We start from the raw sequence: 27430 nt of genomic DNA on the forward strand, positions 1-27430 counted from the left end.
AGGAAAGCATCCAACAGGAGAGTGTGAATATGGCCAGGAAATAGAGACAGTGGGGCATGTACTGACACAGTGTGGGTAGTATCAGAGGGAAAGATAGAGACTGAGATCCAGTTTGAGGGAGAAGGGGATACAGGAAATGAGTTTAAAGAGGATATTGAGTCGAACGTCATTAGATACAGTCCCAAATATTTTGTTATCTTCTTTTTAAAGGAAAACGGGACATGGCAGGTAGGATTTACAATAGTATCTGTCTTTGGCCCACACTCCAGTACAGTAGGTGGCGGTAATGCACCATAAGGTTAGATGCCAACCGCCAAAAAACCACGCCATAGAAGAAAAATAAGTGGCGAATTTTCGTTGCAGGATTGGAGGACATCGGGAAGAGAATGCAAGCTGCGGTACGGAAACGTCAAAGCAATGCACCTCGGTCGTCAACAAACCCCAGGTTTGAACAGTTTATTTGTGATTAACGTGTTTATATCATCGGCAAGTATTTAATGTTCCCATCTAGCGGGCCAGTTGGAAGGCACCGTGCATGTCGAATAGTCGACCTGATAAGCCGAAGTGTCTCAGGCATTTGTCTATCAACGAAACGTAAACAATAAAGACTAGGCTACTGTTATCACGTTACCGTTTCAATAATAGTTCATTCAAATACAACCACCGCCTGTTTGTTCATTGCTGTTGCTGTAAGACCGGGTTCTCCAACTGGCGACTTGGCCCACGAGTGGTTGTATTTGTCCCAAAAGCTTCGGGTGCTTTTAAACATGTGTACAAGGTGAGCGTTTCATAATTTAAATTCATGTTAGTATTGACCTAAGGCGAATTGATCTAGTCAGAGCTAGATTCCACAAAGCCTGGTCTCGGCTCCTCTCTGTTGAAGTTTATCAGAAACTTCCTGCACCGTGGAGTTTAGTCCGCTAGGCTACTGTCAGACAGTGTCAGTATAAAATATACTGTAAAGGCATATCAGTCTGCCACTCAAAACTGCCCCTTATATTCTAAACTAGGTTAGTTATTGCCTGTGCTTGCTGGCTGAAGTTCTTCTTGCCTTGTAATGTGCTCATGGTCAGTGTCATGTGACCAAGGACAGGGAAGTTGTCAGCCTGTAATGCTTTCAAATGATGGCGGATGTGAAGGTTGTCAAGCACAGCTATACAATACAGTGTATATTGGCTTTTATATTGCCCATTATTTACAGAGAGTTAGGAACACATGGGGCCTGTACAAGGAATGCATTGGACTGTGTATAGACTGTGGCAAACAGCCCACTGAATAACATCTTATTTATTTACATGTACTATTTCCCCCACTGGCGTTAACCTCGGAGGTAGATCAAGGCCAACAACACAATAATAGTGATGAATAATACAGTAGGCTACAGAAAGATAATGACAATGTTATTCATGTGTATTTATATAGGTGTAGGCCTACCACAGCACTGTTGTGTTCCTTCATATTGGCTAATGTCTTCTTCATACATTGTCATTCAGTATAATGTTGTTTTGGAGTTGGAATTCATACTTCATAATGTGTCTTTCTCTAAAGCCAACCAGAGTCCAAGCCAAAAGGGTCATCAATGAAGAGGCCACAGTTCCACTTTGACCTGTGGTTCTATCTCACAGTACAAAACTGGATACTGGACTTTGGAAGGCCCATTGTAATGGTATGGACAACCTGCTGAGAGATTCCATACCAGGACAGCTTGAAAAAATGTTGGGTATCTCAGGTTGTTCTGGCATTTGGGCTCCCGAGTGGCGCAGTGGTCTAAGGCGCTGCATCTCAGTGCTAGAGGTGTCATTACAGACCCTGGTTTGATTCCGGGCTGTATCACAATCGGCCGTGATTGGGAGTCCCATAGGGCGGCGCACAATTGGCCCAGCGTCGTCCGGGTTAGGGGAGGGTTTGGCCGGGGTAGGCCGTCATTGTAAATAAGATTTTGTTCTTAACTGACTTGCTTAGTTAAATAAAGGTTAAATAAAAAAATGTAGTGTGTGGAGTAGGGAATTACCAGGGACCTCACAATATGTTATCATCACCATGCTTAGGTGCCGATACGATATGTATTACGATTCTCACGATTCTGCTATTTGATACACTATGCCTGCTGTGGAGAGATAAGAGAGGACATGGGAAAATTAGTATTTATCAGTCATGGAAATAAGTGCTGAAAACATGTTGGCTCACTATTTAAAAAGATGGAGAACAAGCTATAGGATGAGTTTTGGTGAATTAGATTTTTACATTTTTTATCTATACATGTAATCAAAGTATTGATATATCGCCCACAATAATATTGCAATATGTAACTATAGATTTTTTTTATAGCCCCTATCACTAATACGGAGTATGTTTATGTTCTGAAATTCAATTTGTCACATTCATTTATTCAACATAAAACTCATAAGTACCCTTTTTCATTTTCCTCATTGAAAGACATTGGTTGGAATAATATACTCTATAAGTACATCACATTTCCAGAGTTGGTTGTCTGCTAATTTTGAAGTTCTGATGCATTTTATTACCACCACCAACACAGTGAATGGGAAAATGGATTCAAATGGAACTCCCTCTGCTGGTGATTTGCTGAATGTGCAATCCTAAATGAGGGCAATGATTTACTGAAGACCTATGTCTTTTATAAATGGGTCATATCTTCTAAAGTACCAGAGAGCCACTCTAGAAATATGACCTGTTTTAAGAGTATATTGTTCCAAAAAATGTCTAAAAATATGCTACATCAAAAAAGGTACATTGAGATATTAATGTTTTATGTTGAATAAATGAATGTTCAAGGCATATTCCATATTTTAAGGCACACTATAAGGCAGGCCTGGGCAACTCCAGTCATCCAGGGCCTGATTGGTGTCACTCTTTTCTCCATCCAGAGCAAACACAGCTGATTAATCAAATCTCATTCTAAACTGAAGATCATGATTAGTTGATTATTGGAGTCAGGTGTGTTAGCTGGGTCTGGGGCAAAACTGTGCCACCAATCAGGCCCTCAAGGACTGGAGGGCCCATTTGTAATGGTATGGACAACCTGCTGAGAGATTCCATACCAGGACAGCTTGAAAAAATGTGGGTATGTCAGGTTGTTCTGGCAATTGGTCTCCCGAGTGGCGCAGCGGTCTAAGGCACTGCATCTCAGTGCTAGAGGTGTCAATGGCACTGAGATGTCTGGATCACGTACTGTTCATGGATCATAGGTTCTTTACAGGAGGCACTTTCAACATGACTTTCAAAGAAAACAAACATTGTGAGGCTTTTTACATTTTCATGTCTATCATACTTCCTTCCAATTAAGTGTCTATGTGAGAATTGCCATAACAATCTGTGATACCTAAAATATTTCCGGGCTGTCATGGCGTGGAACCACCCTGCTACAATAATATATTTGAGTAAATAATAAAGTGTAATAAACAAATAGCCTCGTTATAGCAGCATTCATGTATATGCTATGAATGTAACCCTGTGTTGTATCCATGATTTAATTCAGATCATTCTCCCTCTGGAGTGGTTCCCCCTGAACAAGCCCAGTGCTGGAGACTACTTTCACATGGCCTACAATGTCATCACGCCATTCCTACTGCTCAAGGTGGGTGACTGTCTGGAGCCACCAAACACAAACTGCAAGGCTGGTTGATTCCGTTTGTTCACAATTGCCCTTTAAGCTACAGTGACAATGAAATGTGTCCCAAATAATCGCCTTTCAATATGGAATGAATTAATCCGATTCATTTGTGATGCTCACATGCTATACTAAGTGCATGTGTGTGCATGCACACTGACTGTGTGTGTTTACATGCCTGTTAATGTGTGTGTGTGTTTACATGTCTGTTAATGTGTGTGTGTGTTTACATGTCTGTTAATGTGTGTGTGTGTTTACATGCCTGTTAATGTGTGTGTGTGTTTACATGTCTGTTAATGTGTGTGTGTGTGTTTACATGCCTGTTAATGTGTGTGTGTGTTTACATGCCTGTTAATGTGCGTGTTTACATGTCTGTTAATGTGTGTGTGTGTGTGTGTGTGTTTACATGCCTGTTAATGTGTGTGTTTACATGCCTGTTAATGTGTGTTTACATGCCTGTTAATGTGTGTTTACATGCCTGTTAATGTGTGTGTGTGTTTACATGCCTGTTAATGTGTGTGTGTGTTTACATGCCTGTTAATGTGTGTGTGTATTTACATGCCTGTTAATGTGTGTGTGTGTTTACATGCCTGTTAATGTGTGTGTGCTCTCGTCCCTCTCTGATCAGCTGATTGAGAGGAGTCCCAGGGCCCTGCCTCGCTCCGCCGTGTACCTGAGCATCATCACCTTAGTGATGGGCGCCAGCATCCACCTGGTGGGCGACTCCATCAACCATCGTCTGCTGCTGAGTGGCTACCAGCTCCACCTGTCTGTCAGAGAGAATCCCATCATCAAAGACCTCAAACCTGCTACACTGGTAGGCTACACCTTTTTATTAGAGAAGATATACTTTGTTAGTCCATACGGGATGGAAACGTCTTCCTTTTCACCCAACTCCTTCTGATACAATATGACCAAATTACGGCAGATTATAGTTCTGGGTTAACCAGGATGAATGAACACATGGTGCCTGATAGAGCTCAAATGTATGCTGTTTCATATCAACCAACAACAAACATGCTGTTGATATTGTTTGAACATGTTTCTTATTTGATTTATTTTAGATTGATTCGTTTGAGCTTCTTTATTTTTATGATGAACAACTGGGACATTTGATGTGGTATGTGGTCATCACTTTTAATGGAATATTCTCTTCTGCTTACTGTCATAACATGCTATTGGTTGATAATACAACTTAGATTAACAACTTTTTAAAGTGGTTGAACAAGGACTGTTTTTCAAATTGAGTTGCTTTATATATTGGTCTGTATATCTAAAAAATCAGATGTTATTGCTCGGGTACACATACGTTGCAGATGTTATTGTTCGGGTACACATACGTTGCAGATGTTATTGTTCGGGTACACATACGTTGCAGATGTTATTGTTCGGGTACACATACGTTGCATATGTTATTGTTCGGGTACACATACGTTGCATATGTTATTGTTCGGGTACACATACGTTGCAGATGTTATTGTTCGGGTACACATACGTTGCAGATGTTATTGTTCGGGTACACATACGTTGCAGATGTTATTGTTCGGGTACACACATACGTTGCAGATGTTATTGTTCGGGTACACATACGTTGCAGATGTTATTGTTCGGGTACACATACGTTGCAGATGTTATTGTTCGGGTACACATACGTTGCAGATGTTATTGTTCGGGTACACATACGTTGCAGATGTTATTGTTCGGGTACACATACGTTGCAGATGTTATTGTTCGGGTACACATACGTTGCAGATGTTATTGCGGGTACACATACGTTGCAGATGTTATTGTTCGGGTACACATACGTTGCAGATGTTATTGTTCGGGTACACATACGTTGCAGATGTTATTGCGGGTACACATACGTTGCAGATGTTATTGTGCGGGTACACATACGTTGCAGATGTTATTGCGGGTACACATACGTTGCAGATGTTATTGTGCGGGTACACATACGTTGCAGATGTTATTGCGGGTACACATACGTTGCAGATGTTATTGTTCGGGTACACATACGTTGCAGATGTTATTGTGCGGGTACACATACGTTGCAGATGTTATTGTTCGGGTACACATACGTTGCAGATGTTATTGTGCGGGTACACATACGTTGCAGATGTTATTGCGGGTACACATACGTTGCAGATGTTATTGTTCGGGTACACATACGTTGCAGATGTTATTGTGCGGGTACACATACGTTGCAGATGTTATTGTTCGGGTACACATACGTTGCAGATGTTATTGCGGGTTTAGTGAAAAGCTTATGTTCAGTGCAGTAATACCGAACAAAACAATAAGCAAATGCAAGTCCAAAAAATGTCAATAAAGTTATTAAGAAATATTAGAACAAGCAATATCAGAGTCCGGAATATAAATATGTATGTATATAATGGTATGGATAGACAATGACATTATGGACAGTATGTGGCTAGAAAAGGTGTGTACAGCAGCAGTTATATAGGATGAGTCTTGACTAGAATAGACTATATACAGTATGTAAAAAAAAATTACGTGACCAGTGTTCAGTATTTGCAATGAGTTTGTAATAAGTTGACATGAACTAGTTTTCAACTGAGTTCTCTCCTTCTCTCTTCCTCCAGGTATATTCCTTTCTTCATCATCCTCTTCCTCTACTTCACTGGCTGCTTTACTCACGTCAAAGAGGAGAAGACGATGCCCCTGTCCGGTTGGCTGCTACTCGGACCCAGTGCCCTCTACTATTGGTCAGTTCCCTCATTACTTCCTTCTATTATGATGATGCTAGTTTGTGTTAGGCTGGCTGCTACTCGGACCCAGTGCCCTCTACTATTGGTCAGTTCCCTCATTACTTCCTTCTATTATGATGATGCTAGTTTGTGTTAGGCTGGCTGCTACTCGGACCCAGTGCCCTCTACTATTGGTCAGTTCCCTCATTACTTCCTTCTATTATGATGATGCTAGTTTGTGTTAGGCTGGCTGCTACTCGGACCCAGTGCCCTCTACTATTGGTCAGTTCCCTCATTACTTCCTTCTATTATGATGATGCTAGTTTGTGTTAGGCTGGCTGCTACTCGGACCCAGTGCCCTCTACTATTGGTCAGTTCCCTCATTACTTCCTTCTATTATGATGATGCTAGTTTGTGTCTGGTTGGCTGCTACTCGGACCCAGTGCCCTCTACTATTGGTCAGTTCCCTCATTACTTCCTTCTATTATGATGATGCTAGTTTGTGTTAGGCTGGCTGCTACTCGGACCCAGTGCCCTCTACTATTGGTCAGTTCCCTCATTACTTCCTTCTATTATGATGATGCTAGTTTGTGTTAGGCTGGCTGCTACTCGGACCCAGTGCCCTCTACTATTGGTCAGTTCCCTCATTACTTCCTTCTATTATGATGATGCTAGTTTGTGTTAGGCTGGCTGCTACTCGGACCCAGTGCCCTCTACTATTGGTCAGTTCCCTCATTACTTCCTTCTATTATGATGATGCTAGTTTGTGTTAGGCTGGCTGCTACTCGGACCCAGTGCCCTCTACTATTGGTCAGTTCCCTCATTACTTCCTTCTATTATGATGATGCTAGTTTGTGTCTGGTTGGCTGCTACTCGGACCCAGTGCCCTCTACTATTGGTCAGTTCCCTCATTACTTCCTTCTATTATGATGATGCTAGTTTGTGTTAGGCTGGCTGCTACTCGGACCCAGTGCCCTCTACTATTGGTCAGTTCCCTCATTACTTCCTTCTATTATGATGATGCTAGTTTGTGTTAGGCTGGCTGCTACTCGGACCCAGTGCCCTCTACTATTGGTCAGTTCCCTCATTACTTCCTTCTATTATGATGATGCTAGTTTGTGTTAGGCTGGCTGCTACTCGGACCCAGTGCCCTCTACTATTGGTCAGTTCCCTCATTACTTCCTTCTATTATGATGATGCTAGTTTGTGTTAGGCTGGCTGCTACTCGGACCCAGTGCCCTCTACTATTGGTCAGTTCCCTCATTACTTCCTTCTATTATGATGATGCTAGTTTGTGTTAGGCTGGCTGCTACTCGGACCCAGTGCCCTCTACTATTGGTCAGTTCCCTCATTACTTCCTTCTATTATGATGATGCTAGTTTGTGTTAGGCTGGCTGCTACTCACACCCAGTGCCCTCTACTATTGGTCAGTTCCCTCATTACTTCCTTCTATTATGATGATGCTAGTTTGTGTTAGGCTGGCTGCTACTCACACCCAGTGCCCTCTACTATTGGTCAGTTCCCTCATTACTTCCTTCTATTATGATGATGCTAGTTTGTGTTAGGCTGGCTGCTACTCGGACCCAGTGCCCTCTACTATTGGTCAGTTCCCTCATTACTTCCTTCTATTATGATGATGCTAGTTTGTGTTAGGCTGGCTGCTACTCGGACCCAGTGCCCTCTACTATTGGTCAGTTCCCTCATTACTTCCTTCTATTATGATGATGCTAGTTTGTGTTAGGCTGGCTGCTACTCGGACCCAGTGCCCTCTACTATTGGTCAGTTCCCTCATTACTTCCTTCTATTATGATGATGCTAGTTTGTGTTAGGCTGGCTGCTACTCACACCCAGTGCCCTCTACTATTGGTCAGTTCCCTCATTACTTCCTTCTATTATGATGATGCTAGTTTGTGTTAGGCTGGCTGCTACTCACACCCAGTGCCCTCTACTATTGGTCAGTTCCCTCATTACTTCCTTCTATTATGATGATGATAGTTTGTGTTAGGCTGGCTGCTACTCGGACCCAGTGCCCTCTACTATTGGTCAGTTCCCTCATTACTTCCTTCTATTATGATGATGCTAGTTTGTGTTAGGCTGGCTGCTACTCGGACCCAGTGCCCTCTACTATTGGTCAGTTCCCTCATTACTTCCTTCTATTATGATGATGCTAGTTTGTGTTAGGCTGGCTGCTACTCGGACCCAGTGCCCTCTACTATTGGTCAGTTCCCTCATTACTTCCTTCTATTATGATGATGCTAGTTTGTGTTAGGCTGGCTGCTACTCACACCCAGTGCCCTCTACTATTGGTCAGTTCCCTCATTACTTCCTTCTATTATGATGATGATAGTTTGTGTTAGGCTGGCTGCTACTCGGACCCAGTGCCCTCTACTATTGGTCAGTTCCCTCATTACTTCCTTTTGACTTGAGAAATGTTTTCTGAGCAAAGATTTGTAGAACTTTTTAAAAACGTTTTATTTTTATTAGACATATAAGACTGTAAAAACACCAGCAATTCAACACCAAGTGATTTTAATTTGGGAAATCTGTAGCAAGATGTGTGTGATCGTATACAAATGTAAGCAAGTTTTGAAATATCTGTTTGGGCTTCTTGCAATCAATTTGCAGTCTACAAATGATTTGTAATTATGTTCCGGTCCTCTGACCATCTGCTCAAGAAAGAAATTGGCTGAATCTAGTTGATGATCACTGTCATAGAGGTTTGCTGAATTCTAATTGATAAATGTACTCCATTATGGGATTAATGTACTCTGATTTATGTCGTACTGAAAGTACCTGAAGTATGGGACATTTCACTGTGTGAAGCATGGCTCAACTCTTAAGTATTTCCTTCTAGAAAGTGAAAGTATCTTGACTGCAGCTCTCACTTCTGCCCCTCTCTCACACCCTCTCAGGTACTTGGTCACAGAGGGTCAGATCTTCCAACTCTTCCTCCTCACCTTCCTAGCTATGGTAGCCACGGTGATCCACCAGCGGCATAAGGGCTCTGTCCCAGACGCCAATGGCCTCTTTCTGTTCGCCAGCTTCTCTGTCACCATGTTCCTGGTGGCCGTGTGGGTGGCCTGGCTGTGGAGCGACCCGGTGCTGCGTAAGAAATACCCCGGTCACCTGTACGTCCCCGAGCCCTGGTCCTACTACACATTACACGTTAAGGACAGCCACTGATAGGAGTGACAACAGGTGAGTGTCCAGTATGATACTAGTTTGTGTTAGCTTGGGTGTCAGTATGATAATACTAGTTTGTGTTAGCCTGGGTGTCAGTATGATAATACTAGTTTGTGTTAGCCTGGGTGTCAGTATGATAATACTAGTTTGTGTTAGCCTGGGTGTCAGTATGATGATACTAGTTTGTGTTAGCCTGGGTGTCAGTATGATTATACTAGTTTGTGTTAGCCTGGGTGTCAGTATGATTATACTAGTTTGTGTTAGCCTGGGTGTCAGTATGATGATACTAGTTTGTGTTAGCCTGGGTGTCAGTATGATTATACTAGTTTGTGTTAGCCTGGGTGTCAGTATGATAATACTAGTTTGTGTTAGCCTGGGTGTCAGTATGATAATACTAGTTTGTGTTAGCCTGGGTGTCAGTATGATTATACTAGTTTGTGTTAGCCTGGGTGTCAGTATGATTATACTAGTTTGTGTTAGCCTGGGTGTCAGTATGATTATACTAGTTTGTGTTAGCCTGGGTGTCAGTATGATTATACTAGTTTGTGTTAGCCTGGGTGTCAGTATGATTATACTAGTTTGTGTTAGCCTGGGTGTCAGTATGATAATACTAGTTTGTGTTAGCCTGGGTGTCAGTATGATTATACTAGTTTGTGTTAGCCTGGGTGTCAGTATGATTATACTAGTTTGTGTTAGCCTGGGTGTCAGTATGATTATACTAGTTTGTGTTAGCCTGGGTGTCAGTATGATTATACTAGTTTGTGTTAGCCTGGGTGTCAGTATGATTATACTAGTTTGTGTTAGCCTGGGTGTCAGTATGATTATACTAGTTTGTGTTAGCCTGGGTGTCAGTATGATTATACTAGTTTGTGTTAGCCTGGGTGTCAGTATGATTATACTAGTTTGTGTTAGCCTGGGTGTCAGTATGATTATACTAGTTTGTGTTAGCCTGGGTGTCAGTATGATTATACTAGTTTGTGTTAGCCTGGGTGTCAGTATGATTTATACTAGTTTGTGTTAGCCTGGGTGTCAGTATGATTATACTAGTTTGTGTTAGCCTGGGTGTCAGTATGATTATACTAGTTTGTGTTAGCCTGGGTGTCAGTATGATTTATACTAGTTTGTGTTAGCCTGGGTGTCAGTATGATTATACTAGTTTGTGTTAGCCTGGGTGTCAGTATGATTATACTAGTTTGTGTTAGCCTGGGTGTCAGTATGATTATACTAGTTTGTGTTAGCCTGGGTGTCAGTATGATTATACTAGTTTGTGTTAGCCTGGGTGTCAGTATGATAATACTAGTTTGTGTTAGCCTGGGTGTCAGTATGATTATACTAGTTTGTGTTAGCCTGGGTGTCAGTATGATTATACTAGTTTGTGTTAGCCTGGGTGTCAGTATGATTATACTAGTTTGTGTTAGCCTGGGTGTCAGTATGATTATACTAGTTTGTGTTAGCCTGGGTGTCAGTATGATTATACTAGTTTGTGTTAGCCTGGGTGTCAGTATGATTATACTAGTTTGTGTTAGCCTGGGTGTCAGTATGATAATACTAGTTTGTGTTAGCCTGGGTGTCAGTATGATTATACTAGTTTGTGTTAGCCTGGGTGTCAGTATGATGATGCTAGTTTGTGTTAGCCTGGGTGTCAGTATGATTATACTAGTTTGTGTTAGCCTGAGAGCTAGTATGATAATGCTAGTTTGTGTTAGCCTGAGAGCTAGTATGATAATGCTAGTTTGTGTTAGCCTGAGAGCTAGTATGATAATGCTAGTTTGTGTTAGCCTGGGTGCCAGTATGATGATGCTAGTTTGGGGTTAACAATTAGTTACCCAGGTTAGGTTTGCATGGAGTAAGGAAAGTTATTATGAGCCGTCCTCCCATCACCAGCCTCCTGTGGAATGGACTAATACTGACTGAATGGATTCCATCAATATCTTGCATTTCTGAAGAATTGACAGGTCTGAAACGTTCCTGCTACAGATAAATGGTCTGTCCGCTCCCGAATAACATCATCAGCAAGCGCCACATGGAGTGTGGATCGAGCACAGTGTTGTGCTGCATTCTGGGACAGGCCCCTCTTTTCTACAGTTGCACCCCACCACTCCCCCAACCCCAACCACATCCACATGACAATGACCATCTTACAGTATGCAATGTTACAGTATTCATTTAAAATGAGACAAAAAAATGAACTCAAAGAAAGGTCAGTGTTGGATGTACTTGAACATCATTGTATTGCTTCAAGTAAGTTGTTTGAACATTTCAATATCAGATATTTTTAGTAATAAAGTTTTTTACTCCACTTTGTGTATATTGTGTTTATGAACTTTGAAGACATGCTTAATTGTACTTGCATATACTGTATAACAGACATCATCATCAAGGTTACTCCATAATTAAGTAGGTCATATGTCTCCTATAGCAGATTTACATTTGATATTTTAGTCATTTAGCCAATGCTCTGACCCAGAGCGACTTACAGTAGTGAGAGGATACATTTGACCTTTTTTTCTTACTGGTCCCCCGTGGGAATCGAACCCACAAACCTGGCACTGCAAGCACCATGCTCTAAGCACCATGCTCTACCAGCAGAGTGGAATACAGAGTACACGCCAGATGTAGTGGGGTATACACATACCAAATTATTATATGAAGTATTAGTACATGGCTGGATTGATAGACAGTGTCCTCTAGTGGTAATGTTATATATTGCAGCTACATCAGGAAATGTATATATTATTCAGTGTCATCACTATCCTGTCATCTGTCCTTTCACTAGACATAAAATGGTATTGAATTGAAACGGGGGAGTTCTATTAGTTGAGCAAGATCAATCATACTTACGCCTACTTTTAATATAGACAGTTACCTATCTTACTGAAGAATTTTACTTTTTTTATTAAACTATTCTTTTCATATACTGTAACTTGTCTGCGAATGGCCACGCTGTGTAGTTTAACATATCCTGGTTGTCATATCAGATAATAAGGTAGTGATTAGTATCACAAGTATTTGATAGAAGAGAAAGGGAGAGGATAATATGATACCTTGGATCCACTATCTCAGTTTCCACAGCAACCGGTATTAAATAACATGTACTCTGTGGTGGACTTTGAACCGGCAGGCAGATGGGTGTGGAGACAGGTAAGGTAAGCCATTTGCATTCCAGGAAGCGAGATCTCTGACTACAGACATGGTAAGAAAAAACAATTGAATTGTTTTGTGTTTACTCATTTCTGTACATGTTTAGGCCAATTCATGGTGTATTGTGTTTTTCCTCAGGCTAAATTCCTGTCAGGAACTCAGATCAACGGTAAAGTGTGCTATTTTGTTTGCTAGCTTTTCTTTTGGTGTGTGGGAGGTCACATGGGACATAAATAATGTCATTATTTTTCAATAAATTGATATTGAACAGGAGAGTAAAATGTTGTGACAAACTTTGAGAGAGCAATGTCTTTTTAAAAAGGGCATTTTAGAAAATAATCCCAATTGAGGTTATAAGTATGATTGACTTATTTCTCTACACTTGTGAGACAAGAACATTTTAATTGCCTCCTTGGAGAGGAGAAACATTGTAATATGCACTGTTTTTAGAATGGATTATCATGATTTGTTTTTTAGTTTCTTTTCACCCAGCACATTAGTGCATTATTTGCCTGTTTTTCCTCTCCCTGTAGAGTTCAAGGAATGTTTCTCCTTGTACGACAAGAAGCGCAAGGGGAAGATTGAAGCCAAGGACCTGATCACAGTTATGCGCTGTCTGGGGACGAGTCCCACCTTCGGTGAGATCGACCGACACCTGCAGGTCCACAAGATAGGTACGCCATCAAGGGCCCCTCACTTACCCTGGGGGGCATCTCAGTAGTCTAATGACTGACCCTGGGGGCATCTCAGTAGTCTAGACTGACTTACCCTGGGGGGCATCTCAGTAGTCTAGACTGACTTACCCTGGGGGGCATCTCAGTAGTCTAATGACTGACCCTGGGAGGCATCTCAGTAGTCTAATGACTTACCCTGGGGGGCATCTCAGTAGTCTAGACTGACTTACCCTGGTGGGCATCTCAGTAGTCTAGAGTGACTGACCCTGGGGCCATCTCAGTAGTCTAGACTGACTTACCCTGGGGGCATCTCAGTAGTCTAGACTGACTTACCCTGGGGGCATCTCAGTAGTCTAGAGTGACTGACCCTGGGGCCATCTCAGTAGTCTAGAGTGACTGACCCTGGGGGCATCTCAGTAGTCTAGACTGACTTACCCTGGGAGGAATCTCAGTAGTCTAATGACTGACCCTGGGTGCATCTCAGTAGTCTAGAGTGACTGACCCTGGGGGGCATCTCAGTAGTCTAGAGTGACTGACCCTGGGGGGCATCTCAGTAGTCTAGAGTGACTGACCCTGAGGACATCTCAGTAGTCTAATGACTGACCCTGGGGGCATCTCAGTAGTCTAATGACTTACCTTTGGGGACATCTCAGTAGTCTAGAGTGACTTACCCTGGGGACATCTCAGTAGTCTAGAGTGACTTACCCTGGGGACATCTCAGTAGTCTAGAGTGACTTACCCTGGGGACATCTCAGTAGTCTAGAGTGACTTACCCTGAGGACATCTCAGTAGTCTAATGACTGACCCTGGGGGCATCTCAGTAGTCTAATGACTTACCTTTGGGGACATCTCAGTAGTCTAGAGTGACTTACCCTGGGGACATCTCAGTAGTCTAGAGTGACTTACCCTGGGGACATCTCAGTAGTCTAATGACTGACCCTGGGGGCATCTCAGTAGTCTAATGACTGACCCTGGGGGCATCTCAGAAGTCTAGAGTGACTTACCCTGGGGACATCTCAGTAGTCTAATGACTGACCCTGGGGGCATCTCAGTAGTCTAATGACTGACCCTGGGGGCATCTCAGTAGTCTAGAGTGACTTACCCTGGGGACATCTCAGTAGTCTAGAGTGACTTACCCTGGGGACATCTCAGTAGTCTAGAGTGACTGACCCTGGTGGGCATCTCAGTAGTCTAGAGTGACTGACCCTGGTGGGCATCTCAGTAGTCTAGAGTGACTTACCCTGGGGACATCTCAGTAGTCTAGAGTGACTTACCCTGGGGACATCTCAGTAGTCTAGAGTGACTGACCCTGGTGGGCATCTCAGTAGTCTAGAGTGACTGACCCTGGTGGGCATCTCAGTAGTCTAGAGTGACTGACCCTGGTGGGCATCTCAGTAGTCTAGAGTGACTTACCCTGGTGGGCATCTCAGTAGTCTAGAGTGACTTACCCTGGTGGGCATCTCAGTAGTCTAGAGTGACTGACCCTGGGGGCATCTCAGTAGTCTAGAGTGACTTACCCTGGGGACATCTCAGTAGTCTAGAGTGACTTACCCTGGGGACATCTCAGTAGTCTAGAGTGACTTACCCTGGGGACATCTCAGTAGTCTAGAGTGACTTACCCTGGGGACATCTCAGTAGTCTAGAGTGACTTACCCTGGGGACATCTCAGTAGTCTAGAGTGACTTACCCTGGGGGGCATCTCAGTAGTCTAGAGTGACTTACCCTGGGGACATCTCAGTAGTCTAGAGTGACTTACCCTGGGGACATCTCAGTAGTCTAGAGTGACTTACCCTGGGGACATCTCAGTAGTCTAGAGTGACTTACCCTGGTGGGCATCTCAGTAGTCTAGAGTGACTTACCCTGGTGGGCATCTCAGTAGTCTAGAGTGACTTACCCTGGTGGGCATCTCAGTAGTCTAGAGTGACTTACCCTGGGGACATCTCAGTAGTCTAGAGTGACTTACCCTGGTGGGCATCTCAGTAGTCTAGAGTGACTTACCCTGGTGGGCATCTCAGTAGTCTAGAGTGACTTACCCTGGTGGGCATCTCAGTAGTCTAGAGTGACTTACCCTGGGGACATCTCAGTAGTCTAGAGTGACTTACCCTGGTGGGCATCTCAGTAGTCTAGAGTGACTTACCCTGGTGGGCATCTCAGTAGTCTAGAGTGACTTACCCTGGTGGGCATCTCAGTAGTCTAGAGTGACTTACCCTGGTGGGCATCTCAGTAGTCTAGAGTGACTTACCCTGGGGACATCTCAGTAGTCTAGAGTGACTTACCCTGGTGGGCATCTCAGTAGTCTAGAGTGACTTACCCTGGTGGGCATCTCAGTAGTCTAGAGTGACTTACCCTGGTGGGCATCTCAGTAGTCTAGAGTGACTTACCCTGGGGACATCTCAGTAGTCTAGAGTGACTTACCCTGGTGGGCATCTCAGTAGTCTAGAGTGACTTACCCTGGGGACATCTCAGTAGTCTAGAGTGACTTACCCTGGGGACATCTCAGTAGTCTAGAGTGACTTACCCTGGGGCCATCTCAGTAGTCTAGAGTGACTTACCCTGGGGCCATCTCAGTAGTCTAGAGTGACTTACCCTGGGGCCATCTCAGTAGTCTAGAGTGACTTACCCTGGGGACATCTCAGTAGTCTAGAGTGACTTACCCTGGGGACATCTCAGTAGTCTAGAGTGACTTACCCTGGGGACATCTCAGTAGTCTAGAGTGACTTACCCTGGGGACATCTCAGTAGTCTAGAGTGACTTACCCTGGGGACATCTCAGTAGTCTAGAGTGACTGACCCTGGGGACATCTCAGTAGTCTAGAGTGACTTACCCTGGGGACATCTCAGTAGTCTAGAGTGACTTACCCTGGGGACATCTCAGTAGTCTAGAGTGACTGACCCTGGGGCCATCTCAGTAGTCTAGAGTGACTTACCCTGGGGACATCTCAGTAGTCTAGAGTGACTTACCCTGGGGACATCTCAGTAGTCTAGAGTGACTTACCCTGGGGACATCTCAGTAGTCTAGAGTGACTTACCCTGGGGACATCTCAGTAGTCTAGAGTGACTTACCCTGAGGACATCTCAGTAGTCTAATGACTGACCCTGGGGGCATCTCAGTAGTCTAATGACTTACCTTTGGGGACATCTCAGTAGTCTAGAGTGACTTACCCTGAGGACATCTCAGTAGTCTAATGACTGACCCTGGGGGCATCTCAGTAGTCTAATGACTTACCTTTGGGGACATCTCAGTAGTCTAGAGTGACTTACCCTGGGGCCATCTCAGTAGTCTAGAGTGACTTACCCTGGGGCCATCTCAGTAGTCTAGAGTGACTTACCCTGGGGCCATCTCAGTAGTCTAGAGTGACTTACCCTGGGGACATCTCAGTAGTCTAGAGTGACTTACCCTGGGGACATCTCAGTAGTCTAGAGTGACTTACCCTGGGGACATCTCAGTAGTCTAGAGTGACTTACCCTGGGGACATCTCAGTAGTCTAGAGTGACTTACCCTGGGGACATCTCAGTAGTCTAGAGTGACTTACCCTGGGGACATCTCAGTAGTCTAGAGTGACTGACCCTGGGGACATCTCAGTAGTCTAGAGTGACTTACCCTGGGGACATCTCAGTAGTCTAGAGTGACTTACCCTGGGGACATCTCAGTAGTCTAGAGTGACTGACCCTGGGGCCATCTCAGTAGTCTAGAGTGACTTACCCTCGGGCCATCTCAGTAGTCTAGAGTGACTTACCCTGGGGCCATCTCAGTAGTCTAGAGTGACTTACCCTGGGGCCATCTCAGTAGTCTAGAGTGACTTACCCTGGGGACATCTCAGTAGTCTAGAGTGACTTACCCTGGGGACATCTCAGTAGTCTAGAGTGACTTACCCTGGGGACATCTCAGTAGTCTAGAGTGACTTACCCTGGGGACATCTCAGTAGTCTAGAGTGACTTACCCTGGGGACATCTCAGTAGTCTAGAGTGACTTACCCTGGGGACATCTCAGTAGTCTAGAGTGACTTACCCTGGGGACATCTCAGTAGTCTAGAGTGACTTACCCTGGGGACATCTCAGTAGTCTAGAGTGACTTACCCTGGGGACATCTCAGTAGTCTAGAGTGACTTACCCTGGGGACATCTCAGTAGTCTAGAGTGACTTACCCTGGTGGGCATCTCAGTAGTCTAGAGTGACTTACCCTGGTGGGCATCTCAGTAGTCTAGAGTGACTTACCCTGGTGGGCATCTCAGTAGTCTAGAGTGACTTACCCTGGAGACATCTCAGTAGTCTAGAGTGACTTACCCTGGGGACATCTCAGTAGTCTAGACTGACTTACCCTGGTGGGCATCTCAGTAGTCTAGAGTGACTTACCCTGGGGCCATCTCAGTAGTCTAGAGTGACTTACCCTGGGGACATCTCAGTAGTCTTTTTATTTTTTTATTTTACCTTTATTTAACCAGGTAGGCTAGCTGAGAACACCTTTATTTAACCAGGTAGGCAAGTTGAGAACAAGTTCTCATTTACAATTGCGACCTGGCCAAGATAAAGCAAAGCAGTTCGACAGATAAAACGACACAGAGTTACACATGGAGTAAAAACAAACATACAGTCAATAATGCAGTATAAACAAGTCTATATACAATGTGAGCAAATGAGGTGAGAAGGGAGGTAAAGGCAAAAAAGGCCAAGATGGCAAAGTAAATACAATATAGCAAGTAAAATACTGGAATGGTAGTTTTGCAATGGAAGAATGTGCAAAGTAGAAATAAAAAATAATGGGGTGCAAAGGAGCAAAATAAATAAATAAATTAAAATTAAATACAGTTGGGAAAGAGGTAGTTGTTTGGGCTAAATTATAGGTGGGCTATGTACAGGTGCAGTAATCTGTGAGCTGCTCTGACAGTTGGTGCTTAAAGCTAGTGAGGGAGATAAGTGTTTCCAGTTTCAGAGATTTTTGTAGTTCGTTCCAGTCATTGGCAGCAGAGAACTGGAAGGAGAGGCGGCCAAAGAAAGAATTGGTTTTGGGGGTGACTAGAGAGATATACGTGCTGGAGCGTGTGCTACAGGTGGGAGATGCTATGGTGACCAGCGAGCTGAGATAAGGGGGGACTTTACCTAGCAGGGTCTTGTAGATGACATGGAGCCAGTGGGTTTGGCGACGAGTATGAAGCGAGGGCCAGCCAACGAGAGCGTACAGGTCGCAATGGTGGGTAGTATATGGGGCTTTGGTGATAAAACGGATTGCACTGTGATAGACTGCATCCAATTTGTTGAGTAGGGTATTGGAGGCTATTTTGTAAATGACATCGCCAAAGTCGAGGATTGGTAGGATGGTCAGTTTTACAAGGGTATGTTTGGCAGCATGAGTGAAGGATGCTTTGTTGCGAAATAGGAAGCCAATTCTAGATTTAACTTTGGATTGGAGATGTTTGATATGGGTCTGGAAGGAGAGTTTACAGTCTAACCAGACACCTAAGTATTTGTAGTTGTCCACGTATTCTAAGTCAGAGCCGTCCAGAGTAGTGATGTTGGACAGGCGGGTCTAGAGTCTAGAGTGACTTACCCTGGGGGCATCTCAGTAGTCTAGAGCAGGTATTTTCAAACCACCCAGGGGTATGTGCAATGACGTCAGGGGTACGCCAAATAAAAATATTATTCACATAAAAATAAATTAGCACATTTTCAAACAGTACATTTCTATTTTCCAACGGGACTATACATTTGGGTGAGGTTCACTGCCAATTTTATTTTAACCATCTAGTGTTCAGCGAAATAACAACACAATGTCAAAGGCATTAACCGTTACTCTCTTGCAGGAATTCCACTAACAGTCCGTATGTAGCTACTGCTCATTCTGTTTGCTCGAAAATTGATTAATGGACAATGGACGTCCATAGAGACACATACCAGCTCTACTGGTAGTACTGCTACTACCAGCAGTACTACACCTGCACCTGTCGACGACACAAGTTGTTCTGCTTCCACGAGCACATCCAATGCTAGCATCAGTAATTATACATTTGTTGTTAGCTAGCATGGACACTGACAGTTGTAAATCTGATGCAGCCGAAGAGCTACTACCCCCTTAGCCAGGAAAGCACCGAACAACAGACAGGGACGTTGGACCATCGAAGAGGCGCAAATATGATGAGAACTACATTGATTTGGGGTTCACTTATATTGGGAGTAGTGCCTTTCCTCAGTCACAGTGTGTTATGTGCAAAAGTACTATCTCACAACTCGATGAAAACTTCACACTTGCGCAGACATTCACAAACAAAACATGCCAATTGAAATAAGCAACAGGAGTTTTTTGAGCGAGAATTAAGATGACTTTCAAGTAGTAAGACATGTATAAAAGCAACAGATACCATTAATAAGAAGGAGCTAGAAGTGTCTTATATGATGAGCTACCGAGTGGCTTGGACAGGCAAGCCCCATACTATTGTGGAGGACTTCATTCTTCCTTCTGCCGCGGATATGGCTGGGACAATAGGCCCAAAAAACTATACAGACAATGTCTTCATCAAACAACACCGTTTCACGATGCATCAGTGGCATGGCAGGAGATGTTTTGAAACAATTACTGCTTCGCATACAAGCCAGTGGCGGGCCTGGCATATGTCCGTTATGTTTATGGGGGGTCAATTAAGGAAGACATCCTCTTCTGCAAACCACTGGAAACTAGGACAACAGGAGAGGATGTATTGGACAGCCTTGTGACATAAAATGGATTTTGGTGGTCAAGATGTGTTGATATCTGTACTGACAGGGAGACATAGTGGAGTGGTAACGCGCGTGTAAGTAGTTGTTCCCGACGCCACTGGAGTACACTGCAGCATCCACTGAGAGGCTGTTGCTGCCAAGGGAATGCCTGACAGCTTGAAAAAAAAAATTGGACACTACAGTAAAAATGGTTAACCTTGGTAAATCAAGGGCCCTTGAACTCTTGTGTATTTTCTGCACTATGCAATGATATGGGCAGCGACCATTTAAAGTTTTGTGCGCTGGTTATCAAGGGGCAGTATTGACACATTTTTTTTAATTGAGAGACGAGATTAAAGTTTATTCCCTTGTCTGACCGCTTGCATGAGTTTCTCACACGGCTGGCCGATCTGGGTGATGATTTTTCTCGTTTTAATCATCTGAATCTAGGATTATAGGGACTCTCCGCAACTATATTCAATGTGCGGGAAGATTCGAAAAGATTCGTTAACTATTTTAACTATTTCCCTGCCTCCAGTCCACTTGCCGATATCTGAACAAGAGTGCCTTGTTTTCTGGATTTCTGGATTGGGCTGCGCTCAGAGTATCCTGCCTTGGCAAATCGCGCTGTGAAGACATTGATGCCCTTTGCAACCACGTACTTATGTGAGAGTGGATTCTCAGCCCTCACTAGCATGAAAACTAAATACAGGCAATACAACCCAACATTGCAGAGTTAGGTGCATCCTTTCAAATAAGGTTTTATATGTAAGATGGTTAAATAAAGAGCAAAATGATTTATTATATGTGCCCTGGTCCTATAAGAGCTCTTTGCCACTTCCCATTAACCGGGTTGTGACAAAAACTCACACCCATTTTGAGGTTTAATAAATGTATCTTTTCTTGAGTTTGAGGTCTATAGACCAGTGGTTCCTAAACTTTTTATAGTCCCGTACCCCTTCAAACATTCAACCTCCAGCTGCGTACCCCCTCTAGCACCAGGGTCAGTGCATTCTCAAATGTTGTATTTTGGGTGTGTGGCAGGCTTACAATGATGGCAAAATACAACATTTGAGAATGCACTGACCCTGGTGCTAGAGGGGGTACGCAGCTGGAGGTTGAATGTTTGAAGGGGTACGGGACTATAAAAAGTTTAGGAACCACTGGTCTATAGACCTCAAACTCAACTCTGGACCTGAAAGCCCGCTCTACTGCATTTTTTAAATTGTTCCCCTCTAATCAGGTAAAGCAGAAAACCAGCAGGCTCCGGACTGGGTAGGGTAAGAGTTGAGTACCCCTGGTCGAGAGTGACCTACCCTGGGGGAATGTCAATAGTCTACGGCAAGTCTCTCCAACCCTGTTTCTGGAGAGCTATGGTCCTGTAGGTTTTCACACCAAACCTAATCTAGCGCACCTGATTCTAATAATTAGCTAGTTAATAAGCTGAATCAGGTTAGTTACAACTGGAGTTGGAGTGAAGAGTAGCTCTCCAGGAACAAGGTTGGGAGAGCCCTGGTCTAGAACCCTGGGGGCATCTCAGTAGTCTATAGCAGGGGTATTGAACGCTGACCCTACGAGGTCCGGAGCCTGATGGTTTTCTGTTCTCCCTGATAATTAATTGCGCCCACCTGGTGTTCCAGGTCTAAATCAGTCCCTGATTAAATGGGAATGATAAAACAAACACAGTGGAACTGGTTGAGTTTGAGGGTTCTAAAGGGACTTCCTCTCCCTCACCACGGCCTGTTTAAAGGTCAGTGCAGATGAAGGGAACAAGCAGGGAAGCGGAAGACATTAGAATATTGAGGCGGCGCTAGACACCTGTTGATCAAGCCATACTGTTTATGAATCGTAGTGAGGTTTTGGCCATAAATTATTTAGTAGGCAGGCAAGCTGCTACTTGGGGGATGGGTAGAGGGAGAAGTTGTCACATTGAGTGTAACCAACACGTCAGCTGAAATCTGTCCCAAACTTGTTCCAATTACATTTATTTCATTAAAAAAAGATTTATCTTCTCTCAGCTCTTCAACCTTTCTGCACTGAACTTTTTAACCTGGGGGAAGTACTGAGAAATATTCAAACCAATTAACTGATTTGGTAATGTGAAAATGACTTTGGTTAGAACACGTTTGACTCCACAGGAATTTTTTCCATCAATCCCCAAATTCCCGATTTACAATATTGAACAGAATGTTTTTCTGAGAGTCAAAAAGTTTGCCTGCTCTGTTACTCTGAACTTCATGCCCATTTGCAGTTCATTATTTTACACATTAAGCAGACAGCCCAATTCTGATATTTTTTCACTTTTTTTTTACCAATCAGATCAGCGCTGAAAAAGATGTGAAAAGATCTGATGTGATTGGTCAAAAGATCCATTAGTGGGAAAAATATCAGAATTGGGCTGTCTGTGTAAATGCAGCCATATTGACACACACCACTACCCTAACAAGTTATTTGATTGAAGTAAGGAATAACCAACCATGCTCAGTACAGTTGTATGGAAATATACCACAACTCGGCCATGTTGCAGATAACCAGTCACTTTAACAGCAGCATTTAGGCCTATTTTGGATCAATGGTGCCCTTTGCAGGTGATTAGTTCTCTACTAATATCCGTCCTTCTCCAGAAAAGAAGGGCGAGCTAGACTTCTCCACCTTCCTGACCATGATGCACCGGCAGATCCAGCAAGAGGACCCCAAGGCGGAGATCCTGGAGGCCATGAGGATGACGGACAAGCAGAAGAAGGGCTACATCCTGGCCTCGGAGCTCCGGGCCAAGCTCACCAAGCTAGGAGAGAAGCTGACTGATAAAGAAGGTAGCCTACAATGTGTTTCTATCACTAAGGGTTTTAGCTGTCGTGGATTAAGACAGGACTGGATATAATGCCTAATGGAGCCTCTATTGAAAATGCTGTTTAATGCAGGAGCAGTAGGTAGGCTTAATCTGGGTCCGGGAAACTGGCCCTGAAAGTGCAGCTCAACAGTCTGAATTGGCTCCTTCTTACAATCTCTTATACATCATCTGCACTGATCTGAACAGATGGTAGAGGTAAACAAAAACAAAAAAGTCTAATATAACTGGTATAACTTTACCTGGTATTAGTTGATCAGTTCAGCTCTTTTAACCCTTTACGCTTGTACCCGTATACGGGATGAAAATGGCAGATTTGTACACTGATAAACACCTCAATTGGAACTCAGTGTCTGTACAGTAACATGCTATACATGACATCAGAGCTCAGGCTCTGTGCTTCACAGCTCTGTCTGGGTTTTGACTGACAGCCGATCTGAACTTGAGCACTGCAGAGACAAGAAGTTGCCCCCATCCCTCCAGCTAATGGGCAACTTTTTAAAAATGTTTTGTCTGCGTGAGGGAAATGTTGTAAATTAAGAGGACTCTATGTATTTTGAAAGATAAAACGTTGAGGATTATAATAAATACTGCTTTGATGTCATACAAGCAACCTTAACACCCGTGAGTCCAAATGTGCACTTCACATTTTCATGTCATAAATCTAATTTCATATACACCGTTTATGATCACCATGTTTGATGTATAGTTACAAGAAGACATGGCGTCATACCCTGGTTTATTTTGAACAGAATGAGTCTGTCTGTCTACAGTGAAGAACATTTGCCTTGGCACATGCACTTGAATGCACTCATGATGCCTTTATATAGACTGGTTTGGTTGTTTAGCAACAACCGCGCAACTATGGGGTTGGCTTAGATTGTTGAAACGCAAAATATATTTGTATTTATTCAATTTGCACAATGAGCACTTGTCTCTCAAATACATTGTTACAGTTGTTGGTTAGCTATCTAGCATATGTTTGCCATATTAGCAGTGATATGACATCTGTCCAAACACCTCAAAACAAGACATATTATCATGAACAAAATAAAACTAGTTGAAATGAGCCTCATGCCAGCTTATTTTCATTGTTGGTAGCTATCTGGCCATCCAGAATCACAACACGACTTCTACCCCATTGAATCACGTGACGTTGTCAGCTAACCTGTCTATGCGAACCAAATGTACGATATGTTTCCGTAAATTGCATTGTGAAATCCTAACACTTTCATATCATATTTCATTATTTAGCTTGTCATGTTGGCAATAGAACAAGCTTTCAAATGATTCCCATCTGACCCAGATTGCGATTTTTATAATGGACCGTTCTTCAATTGCTTAAACAACAACAGTAATTGTGTGATTGCAGGGTTGTGTTCCAAACAAAATAACTACACGTGTCCTCGCTCTAATTCCTCCACAGCTAGGAGCTCAAAAAGGCACCTTACAGTTGAAGCCTTTTCTTTGAGTCATAAAAGTGCATTGACATTTCTTAGGAAATGTGCACACTTTGGAGAGCAGTTACACCTCTCTCTCAAACCTCTTATTGTTCTGTCTTGTGTTGCAACACATTTTACAGGAATATTATCATGTTACTGAATGTATCCAGAGTATTTTCACATTTTGTTATGAACAAATGTGGCAAAAAAGTACATAATGTAAAATGCACATAACATCAAGTGCTTGGATTCAGTCTTGTCAGGTAAACTGTTGTCCTCACCTGTTGATCTAATAATCTCAACTGTTCCCTTTCAATTTGTACCATGCAAATGCATATGCTTTTCATATGTCTTCTGTAAGAAACATGTCAAGGTAGCCCTAACCAGTTCCATCCCAGGCTGTGTCACAGGCGGATGTGACCGGGAACCCCATGTTGTGGCGCACAATTGGCCCAGCATCGTCCGGGTTAGGGGAGGGTTTAGCTGGAGGGGGATTTCCTTGTCTCATTGTGCTCTAGCGACTCCTTGTGGCGGGCCGGGCTCTGACACATTGGTGCGGCTGGCTTCCGGGTTAAGCAAGCAGTGTGTCAAGAAGCAGTGGCGGCTTGGCAGGTCATGTTACGGAGGACGCGTGGCTCTCGACCTTCGCCCCTCCCGAGTCCGTTGGGGATTTGCAGCGATGAGACAAGATCGTAACTACCAATTGGATATAACGAAAAAGGGGGTAATTTTTTTTATCATGTGGCCCTATCCATAGGCCAATTCACAGGATGGTAAAGGGTTAAATGAGTGCAGAAACAAGGCCTCTTTAGACTGTTGTGATGCCCCAAGTAACTCCAAGAGAAATTGAATTGCTATCTGTCCCAGTGGGTCAAGTCATCCTCATTCTGCAGGCTCTAGTTTTGTCTAATCTTGATTATTGTCCAGATGTGTGGTCCAGTGCTGCAGGAAATACCTAGTTCAGCTGCAGCTGGTCCAGAACAGAGCGGCACGTTTTGATCTTCATTGTAATCAAAGGGCTGATATAAATACTATGCCAGTCTCTCTTGGCTAAGAGTTGAGGAGAGACTGACTGCATCACTTCTTTTTATAAGAAACATTCATGTGTTGAAAATCCCAAATTGTTTGCATAGTCAACTTACACACAGCTCTGATGCACGCACTTATGCCACCAGGGGTCTTTTCATAGTCCCCAAATCAGAACAAATTCAAGAAAATGTATATTTTTATATAGAGCGCTTATTGCATGGAACTTCCATCTCATATTGCTGAAATAAAAAGCAAACCTGGTTTCAAAAAACAGATAAAGCGACACTTCGCGGCACAAACGCCTCTCCCCTATTGGACCTAGATAGTTTGTGTGTATTGGTATGGAGGCAACGTGGTTGCCTGTTTAAAATGTATGTAGTTCTGTCCTTGAGCTGTTCTTGTCTAATGATGTTCTGTATGATGTCATTCTGTGTTATGTTTCATGTTTTGTGTTGAACCCCAGGAAGAGTAGTTGCTGTTTTTGCAACATCTAATGGGGATCCTAATAAAATACCAAACACCAAATGTGTCAAACACATACATTAACTGATTCTTGTGTACATTTGCAAATGATAAAACACATCATTTGAATGGAGTTAATGTTTTAAAGTTTCTACCTGCTGACATACTTGTTGTTGGTCCCAGATCGGCGAATTAACATGAAGTTGTTTCCCCTCTAAACTTTGCAGTGGACGAGCTGTTCAGAGAAGCCAACGTGAAGTCTAATGGCAACGTGCACTACGAGGAGTTCACCAGGATGGTGACACTACCGTCAGTGGATTACTGAGGGACAGGAGGAGATGACGTCCTTTATGACAGGGAAGCATGGTCATTGAAGGGACCTGGTTATGCATGCACTGAGCATTACCCAACCACCTGCATGCACTGAGCATTACCCAACCACCTCCATGCACTGAGCATTACCCAACCACCTGCATGCACTGAGCATTACCCAACCACCTCCATGCACTGAGCATTACCCAACCACCTGCATGCACTGAGCATTACCCAACCACCTGCATGCACTGAGCATTACCCAACCACCTGCATGCACTGAGCATTACCCAACCACCTGCATGCACTGAGCATTACCCAACCACCTGCATGCACTGAGCATTACCCAACCACCTCCATGCACTTAATTTATTGATCATCTAGGTTTGTGTCTATTGTACGCTACTTTCTATCATTTATACAAGTGCATTTGATTAATTAAATGGATGTCTTTTTTTAAATTCTAATTGGGCGGGTTTATTTGACTTGCTGCAGGAAGAGTATCTGCAGGAAGAGTATCTGCTGCATGTGCAATATGTAATGGACATTAAAATAAACAAAATCAACTAAAATATCCCTTTCGATTTTGAGTTTTAAACTGTTTGTTGAACTTATGTTCTAGGTGTAGGATTTAATAAATGTAGTTTACATGATGCAGTCACCCAAGCTCTTTCAGCCATACCATTGAACTAAAAAGTTGTGCATGTTGTTTGTTCCTCCCACAATATTCTTTACAATAACAATTTTAGTCAATATTTACATGTCATAATAACCAAATTATTCAACATCATTAGTAGGAATATATATATTTTTAAATACTAGATATGTAGGAAGGATTCAAATGATTTGCACACACACTTGGGCGTTTTGTCAAGTGTGCAACTGCAGCCTGCTATTCGAGGGGCATTATTTGTGCACACCATGCATTTTGGGCATAAATTACGCATGTCAAAGGAATTCTCTGCCTAATGTATTGTCAGTAAGCATATATTATTTTTCCAAGAATGTAATGCCATTTAATTTAGTCATCCAATAATGCTAATCCATTAATAATGAGTGCAGGGGGGCAGGAAGAATATGTGGAGAATATACATGGAACTGACCAAATGAGGGAAACACTTGAGGGATACCAAAGTATATTGAAAGCAGGTGCTTCCACACAGGTGTGGTTCCTGAGCAATTAAAACATCCCATCATGCTTAGGGTCAACGTATCAAATTGCCCAGTTGTGTGTTATTTGGCTACCAAGCTAGAAGACATCTCTGTGACTTTGAAAGAGGGGTCTCAAAGGAACACAGCATGTTTAGAAAAACA

At 43.2% G+C, this 27430-nt stretch overlaps 2 protein-coding genes across 9 annotated transcripts; both read left to right on the top strand.

Moving 5' to 3' along the window:
• Positions 1–267: 267 nt before the first annotated feature.
• Positions 268–11821, top strand: LOC109885137 (ceroid-lipofuscinosis neuronal protein 6-like). Of its 8 annotated transcripts, none has more exons than XM_031817130.1 (9): positions 330–445; positions 695–778; positions 1549–1666; positions 3500–3598; positions 4260–4448; positions 4696–4751; positions 6235–6357; positions 9252–9537; positions 11407–11821. In XM_031817130.1, the coding sequence occupies exons 1-8, from the start codon at positions 387–389 to the stop codon at positions 9520–9522; spliced, it is 999 nt and encodes a 332-aa protein (XP_031672990.1). In that variant the 5' UTR covers positions 330–386; the 3' UTR covers positions 9523–9537; positions 11407–11821. The 8 variants fall into 8 exon arrangements, with proteins under 8 accessions (XP_031672993.1, XP_031672992.1, XP_031672990.1 ...); XM_031817131.1 differs by having other exon boundaries at positions 11469–11821; XM_031817133.1 differs by lacking the exon at positions 695–778 and having other exon boundaries at positions 268–445; positions 11469–11821.
• Positions 11822–12687: 866 nt separating this feature from the next.
• On the top strand, positions 12688–26692 carry LOC116363551 (calmodulin-like protein 4). The gene is made up of 5 exons (XM_031817139.1): positions 12688–12715; positions 12802–12832; positions 13197–13337; positions 22648–22836; positions 26032–26692. Exons 1-5 carry the CDS (start codon positions 12713–12715, stop codon positions 26127–26129), a joined length of 462 nt encoding a protein of 153 aa, XP_031672999.1. The 5' UTR covers positions 12688–12712; the 3' UTR covers positions 26130–26692.
• The last annotated feature ends 738 nt before the right edge of the window (positions 26693–27430 follow it).

This window comes from Oncorhynchus kisutch, unplaced genomic scaffold, assembly GCF_002021735.2.
Source record: "Oncorhynchus kisutch isolate 150728-3 unplaced genomic scaffold, Okis_V2 scaffold939, whole genome shotgun sequence".
NCBI lineage: Eukaryota > Metazoa > Chordata > Actinopteri > Salmoniformes > Salmonidae > Oncorhynchus > Oncorhynchus kisutch.